A 7,594-nucleotide genomic window follows, 5' to 3' on the forward strand; every position below is an offset into this window, starting at 1 on the left:
CCAAATGTATATGGTGAACATTCCATATGGTCTGGAACATCCCCTTGGGCAGCTGGGGTCAGCTGTCCCAGCTGTGTCCCCTCCCATTAGAGGAGGGGATTATTAGAGGAGTTTTAGTCTACAGGCTTGGTGTGGAGTCAGCTTTGCCACTACCTCCTTTTAAAGCACCGTTGCATGGGGCAATTTCACCATTGATGCTGCACACTGCAATAAATGCTGTCCCCCAGCTGTGTTTAACGGGCTTTGAGGACATCCTCGTTTAATGCTGTTACTTCCAGCTCCCTCTGCTGCAGCTATAATGGAGTATGGTTCAGCAAAGCAGTAACCGCAGCATCATCAGGCAGGGAAGTCACCCTCCCCTAAGCCCCAGTGCACTGAAATGTACAAACATAGGGGAGAGGAGGAGGTAAGACAGAGAGGAAGAGTACTTATCAAGTCATATGTATAGGGGCTCATTATCATTCTTTTAATTCCTGGACATCTTATAAAGCAACAATGATTAAAGTTCATCCTAAGCCCTGGGGGGGAGTCCATGCACAGCTGCAGTGCTCCGCTGCACAGCAGGGTATCCACCCACCGCTGCCCAAACAGAAGCCCCAGAAGACTTGACTGTTCCTCCCACGCTGGTAAGACACAGCAATAAGGCAGAACACAGTAAAAGAAAGACTTTTAAGTCAAAATTATCTGGCACTCTATCCTCGCTACTCTGTTAATAGCCATTATCAGCTGCAAAGATAAATCAAATTGGAAAATATCTTGCACTTGTTTACCAGACTTCTATTAAATCTCTCAGTAACCTATCCCTGGCCAGATGGGGACCATCCATATACAGGCAGCTACAGTCTGGCTTCCCAAAGCAATCCCTGATCAGGACAGCATCAAGGCCCTTGGATACACTTCACTGCCAAACATGTAACCAGGCAGATCAGGTCAGACAGGTGTAACGCAAGTTACAAATATACTGCTACTGAAACATGACCTGCGGATTCTGCTTATGACATGTCAACTATAAGAAAAACCTTAAATTTCCTAAAAATACTATCTAAAGGTATTATATCTTCTGCATCAGAACTGCCACTTTGTGTTAAGTATCACAAAGAAGCAGTGCTATTTGGATGACCAGGACAGAAAAAAAGATTTCTAAAAATATTTACTTCGACAGTTTACATTCCAGAACTACTTCAAATACCTTCGGGTAAGAAGGTGACCGGTCCTTTAATCATCAGGACAGACCAACCAGCATTCACACATTCCTTGTTTTTTCCAATCCATTAATGTCCTTCGTAGACATTTTGGTAAGTCAAATTACTGAGCACATGAACACCCCCAGAGAAGGTTTTCCGCTTCACCGAGCTCTGACGAGGTGCAAGGAATACCACAAGGATCCAGACCAACCAGCAGGAATGACAGCTGGTACTGGTAACTTTCCACTCTAACTGGTGCCAGGCAGGGATGAAGGCACACACCTGCAGCACAGCCACTGCACTACAGCCCACTCACACAAGGGACTGCCACTTCCTGCCTTCTACCTTTCACCACACGGGCACACAACCTGCTTCCCCATGCCACATATTAACAGGAACAGTTTGTAGGTTACCACAGTCTATTTCTTAGTTAGAAATGCACAGTTTATTTTAATGCAACAATTAACAAAAAAAGAGCCCAACATTTCCAGATCACAGAACATGAACATAACAAGAGTTTTGTATTAGTCTGCTAGTAAGACTTTTAAAAGATATAGTATTCATGCCAATTGCTAGTCAACAGAAACAGCCTTCTAGGACTAAGCCCTTACATCACAAAATCCCTTACAATGTAAACAAAATAAATTTTTTCTTAAACTTCTGAAATTTGAATTTGTTCTTTCAGGACTTTCATTCCTTCAAGGGCTTCCTGATGGTGAGTGACTGAAAGAGAAAGAAAAGATTAAAAACCACTACTATAGCAAAACCAACAGAAACCTTCCATGCTACCTCAGGCTTCTGCTGCTCTGTCCCAGCCCCATTTTCATATACAGTTCACAAATAATGAGGGAAGTGTTATATTTTACATTTTTGTATAAAAAAACTGCTTTAAGCTTAAAAGATCAGCTGCAGGTGAGACATGAAGACTGCTCAGAAATCTCAACTGCAGCACATACTTCCCTGGTTACATAGAAAAACTTCTTGCTTCATAGTGGATAGCACAACTTGGCAGCTGTGCAGCTGAGCCAGCAGGAGTCACCAGCAGGAATTTAATCCTACAGCATATTTCATGGTTTGCTCCACACCTTGCATTACTCACTTCTTCTCCAGATTCTAAGTTCCTCAAGAACTTAGGGATACTTGATTCTCATTTGCCCACACTTTGTTGTCCTTTAACATTTCACTGAAGTAGATTCCCTTAGAACTATTATCATGACATCTTGACTACTGGCAGCAGGAAGTGCCCGTAACAATTCATCTTTTCATAGTTCACACATTTAGACTAGTAAAAAAACTAAGCTTTTATCCTTGCCCAAGTTAAATTCCACAGGAACCACTCCAACTTTAGTGCTATTTAACCATATGGCACAGTCTAGTTTTAAAGATATTCCTACCTTCTCTTTGGAGATGGAGATCTGGACTTTGAGCGACTGTTAAAAAAACAAACAAACCAAACAATCAACATTGTACACTTGGATAGTCTCAGTAATCCCTTCTGACCATTTAAACCCAGAACAGTTTGGTGTTGTTTAAATGCATTAAAAGACATCATGGTTAAGACTGCCAGTAGCAAGTGTACCTGATTACTTTAAGCAAGAAGCTGCAGGTGAGAAAGAAAAATGCTGAAAGCTGGAGCCCTTAGAAAAGAGCAAAACTTCGAACCAACTACAAAGTCATGACGGTAACCCTGCAAAGCAGGAGCACTGAACTGAGGAGTTAGGAAGAGGGAGAACTATAGTCAGTTGAGAACAAAGGGAGGAACACAGATGCCTCAAATCCTGTCACAAATACCTTTTTTGTCACAATGTTGAGTGAAACAAAAACCTCTATGCACAATTCTTCTGAACTGCCTATTGTCCCACAAAAATCAGTTATTAAAAAAATACATTAAAGTAATGTATGAAAAATGTTTTTGAAATCGGCTATTAGAAGAACAACAACAAAAAAACCACAACACAACAAAAAACCCTCTTCCACATGCAACTGAAATATTGCTCCAAACAGATTTTGAATACTGAGGAAAAAAACCCCATAAAACAAAACAAAAAACAACCACAAAAAACCACCAACCAAAACAAAAACCAACTGAGTGCTACTTGTATTTAAACGCTCACCTTTTAGCAGGTAAGCCAGATTTAGATCTACCATGAGACTCAGACCTACAACAGGAGAAAAATAAAGCTCAGCAAAGCAGCCAGTAGCATGCATATACAATGAAAGTTAGCTACAGCAACAGCGAATTCTTATTACATAGCATCAAAAACCAGAGAGAAAGAAGGCTCTGGTGCTCCAGGCTTCCCTTGTGACTTTTCAGGAGAATCCTTTAGCTCTTATTGCAGAGACCCCATTTATCAGAAGACAGGAGTGCAAGCACATGAAGCTCCTCAGCAAAGCTTCAGCTACCACTTTCACAAAACAGAAGACCAGACTGACAAGACTTTCTTCCTACCTGCAAGTATCCCTTCTATAAAGGGAGTAATAATTTCAAGTTTCATCTTAGAAAATATAACAGCACATTAAGAGTGTGGAATCAGCCACAAGTAAAAATGTGCTGAAGAACTGATGCATGCTTCAGGTCAAGTTCCAATGCCTATTTTATTCCAATTATTATAATACAGATTTTTCATCAGTTTTGCCAATGAAAACAACATTTCGGTTTTCTCTTCAGTACCTGGCTACTGATGTGTAAACTATTCCCAGTTCATCTTGTGAATTAAAATCTACTCAAACAGTGACACTTTCCTCCCACGTTTATCATGTTACGTATCAACTCAAATATTTGCTATTACTTAGAAAATATTTGCCTTCCTAGACTGTCAGAATTCAGGCACGTGCTGTTACTCAACATCAAAACACCCAGTTCAATAGACTTGGCCAATTTTTATTCTATTTCTGCTAAGAACTGTTTTTAAAGGGTAAATAAGATTCACCTTTACCTGGTCTATTAACTTACAGAAATACTGTATGGAGATTCTTGGTGTAAGTTAAATGAAACATTACGTGCCATGGCTTTGAAACCTTTGTAGTCACTGTGCCGAGTCACCATCCTTCCCAATTCCTGCCATTATAACCAGTAGCTTTTTCACTGGATCACAGTTTACTCACAATCACCCAGAACTGGTACTTTGTAACACAAGTATGACTTCTGTTGGTAAGCAACAGTAAGGCAGAACGCACCACCATCATCATTTTACTACATACGTAAGCATTAACTAGTGTTCAAAAATTCTCTCCACAGACCTCAAATCACACATATGCTTTCTTATGGCCATGTATACACAGATTATATATAGTAGCCACAAACCAAAACAAACTCATGTTTATTAAAAGAAATCTGATCACTACTTCAGTCTGTGAAAAGGCACAAATTAAGCGTTGCTACGCTACACAGCCTTCTAATTCCTGCCAGCCAAATTCCCCCAGGAAGAAAAACAAGCAACGAAACACAACCACAATCAAACGACCAGAACTATTACGAGTTTGAACTAAAACAAGTATCTCACCTGCTTCGAGGCCACACAACAGACCGGGACCGTGAGCGTGACCTGGACCGAGATCTAGGAAAAAAAGCAGTGGAAGCTCTAATACTGCAGGATTCATACAGCTGGGATAGAGATCAGTTATTGCAAAAGTCACACAATACTTTGCTGACTGTTGGCTTTGCAGAAGTAACTTCTATTACAAAGCTATGGTACAAAGCTATATCACATGCTTAGACTTGTAACATAAAGAAAGCATTCAGACTAGTTCTGACAGATGTTACACCATAAAGGTTCCTAAAAAGACACAGATTGCAAAATATAAACTTAATGTTTATATTAAATATGTCTTATATAAATACTTAATGTTCCAACTTCAACTTATGCTCCCTTTGACAATGTTGTGGGTTTAAAAAAAAACCACATACCTTGACCTTCTTAGAGAGCCAGATCGGGATCTGCGAGGTGAAAATGATCTGTATCTACGAGGAGAGATTGACCTGGACCTGCGGTAGGAAGCTGACCTTGATCTACAAAACAAAGTGAAAAACCAACCAAATCACTGCAAGGTACTTTTCAAAAGAGAAGGGAAAGAAGGGGCAGAGGGAGGAGTAAGAAAAACAACAAAAACACAACAGCTAGACCCCTACCTCCTACCACGGCTCCGACTGCGTGACCGAGAATACCTCCTTCCTCGGGACCTCGAGCGCGATCTAGACCGGGACCTGGGTTTAGGTTAGAGAAAACAGATATCAGCAAACAGCTGCAGCAACCAGTGCATGTGAGGCCCTGCTGAAGTCAAAACTTATTTCAGACAACTAAAAAAAGAGAGCAATAAAAAAAAAAACAAAAACACAAACAAAACAAAACAAAACAACAAAAACACACCACTAGCATCTGTCATTTGGAAAAACTCTCTGGGCCTACTCGTCTTGAGCATTTTTACTACCTAGAAAAATGTTAAAAGCTGAATTACATTTGCAGAATTACATTAGAATAGAAAACACTGTAATGCGTATTTAAAATAAACCTTGCAAGTTTGCAGGTCGACCCTCTTTGGCCCAAGGTCTAGCAGATCTAGACGATCTAGAAGTATCTATAGCCGATCGCTGCATCTAGGTGTTCTCTTCAATCTAACGACGATCAAACTGACAGCCCAATGAGCCAGGGTGAGGCTTGATTGACGCAAGAAGATTTTTCTAGGTGGGAATGTGGTCAATCTGGTGTTCCTCTTTCTAAACCGGAGGGGGGCCCCAATTGAAAGCCAAATTTACTGTTACGGCGGTCACCGTCTCAAATTTTCTGCCCTTAAAGAATAAGGTGAAGCTACGTGTAGATGGCTCGAGGGGATCTGGCCTCTTATGCTGATCACCTCAAGGTCTAGGAGGATCTTAAGTGTCGGATTTGCAAGGCGCCTCAGCATGAAATCTTAAGGCTCGTGACATTCTGAATCAAGGCGACTGACTCAAACGAAGAAACCTGAAAGGTTTTGACCAGGTTGATTATTAAGATATTAACATTTTGTATGTATTAGCAAAAAATAAAACCGTGATATACACCTGTTGACTTACAACATTAAAGAGTTAAAACTGGTGTAACATTCTGTTCTTTGCTAACAAGAACTACACAAAAGCGAAACTGGCGAAGCAACGCGGCCGCCCCGGCCCCGCACGTACCTGCTCCTCCTGCGGCGGCTGTAGCGGTGACAGTCATAGGCATAGTGGCCTTTCTCACCACACTCGTAGCATCTGTCGTTGGGGTCAAAGGGGCGCCGGGCAGGGGGCCTGTCGTAACGGGAGCGCCGCGGCATTCCCGTGGACACTTCCACTCTCACCCTCGAGCCACATATTATCCTACGAGACACAGTATGTGTTAACCACAGGAATAATTGCGCTCATACAACGAGCACGAGAAATCAACGGTTGGTGAGGGGTAGGCGGATCAGAGACTGCGGCCCTATCAGTCCAGGAGGCTCCAGGCATATACGTACTTCCCATCGAGGCCAAGCACGGCATCTTCAGCGTCCCGCGGGTCCTCGAACTCCACAAAGGCGAACCCCGGCGGGTTCCTCGCGATCCACACGGTTCTCAGCGGGCCGTAGTAGCTGAAGGCTCTCTCCAGCTCGCCTTTGCCCGCGCCCGTGCCCAGGTTGCCCACGTACACCTTGGTCTCTGCGGACGAACGAAGGAACGAACGGACGCCATGTCAGGGCCGCGCCAGGCACGCGGCTGCCCCTCCCCCCACCGCCATCTTTGACTCCGCGTCCATCTTAGAGCGCTCCCGTCGGGCCGCCCCCCCCCCCCCGGACCCGAGCCCCACAGGGCCCGCGGCCCTGCGCGTGTCCCCCGCGCCCCCCTCCTCGCCGCCGCCGTCGCTTCTCTCAGCGGCTGCCTGAGGCGACAGACGCTTTCTCCCACCCTCAGCGCGGCGCGAACGCCGCCGCTCCACTCCTCGCTCTTGTCCCCCCCCAGCAGCAGTAGCAGCTCCCACACGATACCCACCCCTCTCTCTCCCTCTCCCCCGCCGGCCATACCATAGCGCCCATATCGCGACATGGTCCCGGCTTCCCGACCACAGCCGAGGCTCTCTCAGGCGCGACCTTTTATAGAGAGGAGCTGCCGCTGCGCCTGCGCATCGCGCGGGGGGCGGGGCGGTGCAGGCGCGCGCCTCGTCACGCGCGGGTCTCGCGAGAGCGCAGCTGCCTGAGCGTGCGCGCGCGCGCACGCGCGTGTGTGGAATCCCGCAGGGACGGGCCTTTCCCGCCTTTTCCGCCTTTCCCGCCTCCAGGCGGGAGGGCGGCGCTGGATGTGGTCGCCTCGTAGTGCCCGTGGCAGCCCCTAAGCCACGAACCTCCCCGGGGGCTCCTCCTGGGCACGGGCTGCTCGCCCCCCACCAGCCCCATGTGAGTGCTCCCGCCTTGGCGGTGCCAAG

The 7,594-nt window shown here is 45.3% G+C and overlaps 1 protein-coding gene across 2 annotated transcripts; it reads right to left on the bottom strand.

Moving 5' to 3' along the window:
• Positions 1–1,604: 1,604 nt before the first annotated feature.
• Positions 1,605–7,322, bottom strand: LOC108499209 (serine/arginine-rich splicing factor 7-like). Of its 2 annotated transcripts, XM_017818804.1 has the most exons (9): positions 7,197–7,322; positions 6,654–6,834; positions 6,340–6,516; positions 5,314–5,388; positions 5,092–5,193; positions 4,688–4,741; positions 3,299–3,343; positions 2,579–2,614; positions 1,605–1,907 (listed from the first exon to the last, which is right to left on the bottom strand). In XM_017818804.1, the coding sequence occupies exons 1-9, from the start codon at positions 7,216–7,218 to the stop codon at positions 1,883–1,885; spliced, it is 717 nt and encodes a 238-aa protein (XP_017674293.1). In that variant the 5' UTR covers positions 7,219–7,322; the 3' UTR covers positions 1,605–1,882. The 2 variants fall into 2 exon arrangements, with proteins under 2 accessions (XP_017674293.1, XP_017674294.1); XM_017818805.1 differs by lacking the exon at positions 3,299–3,343.
• Between the last annotated feature and the right edge of the window lie 272 nt (positions 7,323–7,594).

This window comes from Lepidothrix coronata, unplaced genomic scaffold, assembly GCF_001604755.1.
Source record: "Lepidothrix coronata isolate B3197 unplaced genomic scaffold, Lepidothrix_coronata-1.0 Scaffold71, whole genome shotgun sequence".
In the NCBI taxonomy this organism is placed as follows: Eukaryota; Metazoa; Chordata; class Aves; order Passeriformes; family Pipridae; genus Lepidothrix; species Lepidothrix coronata.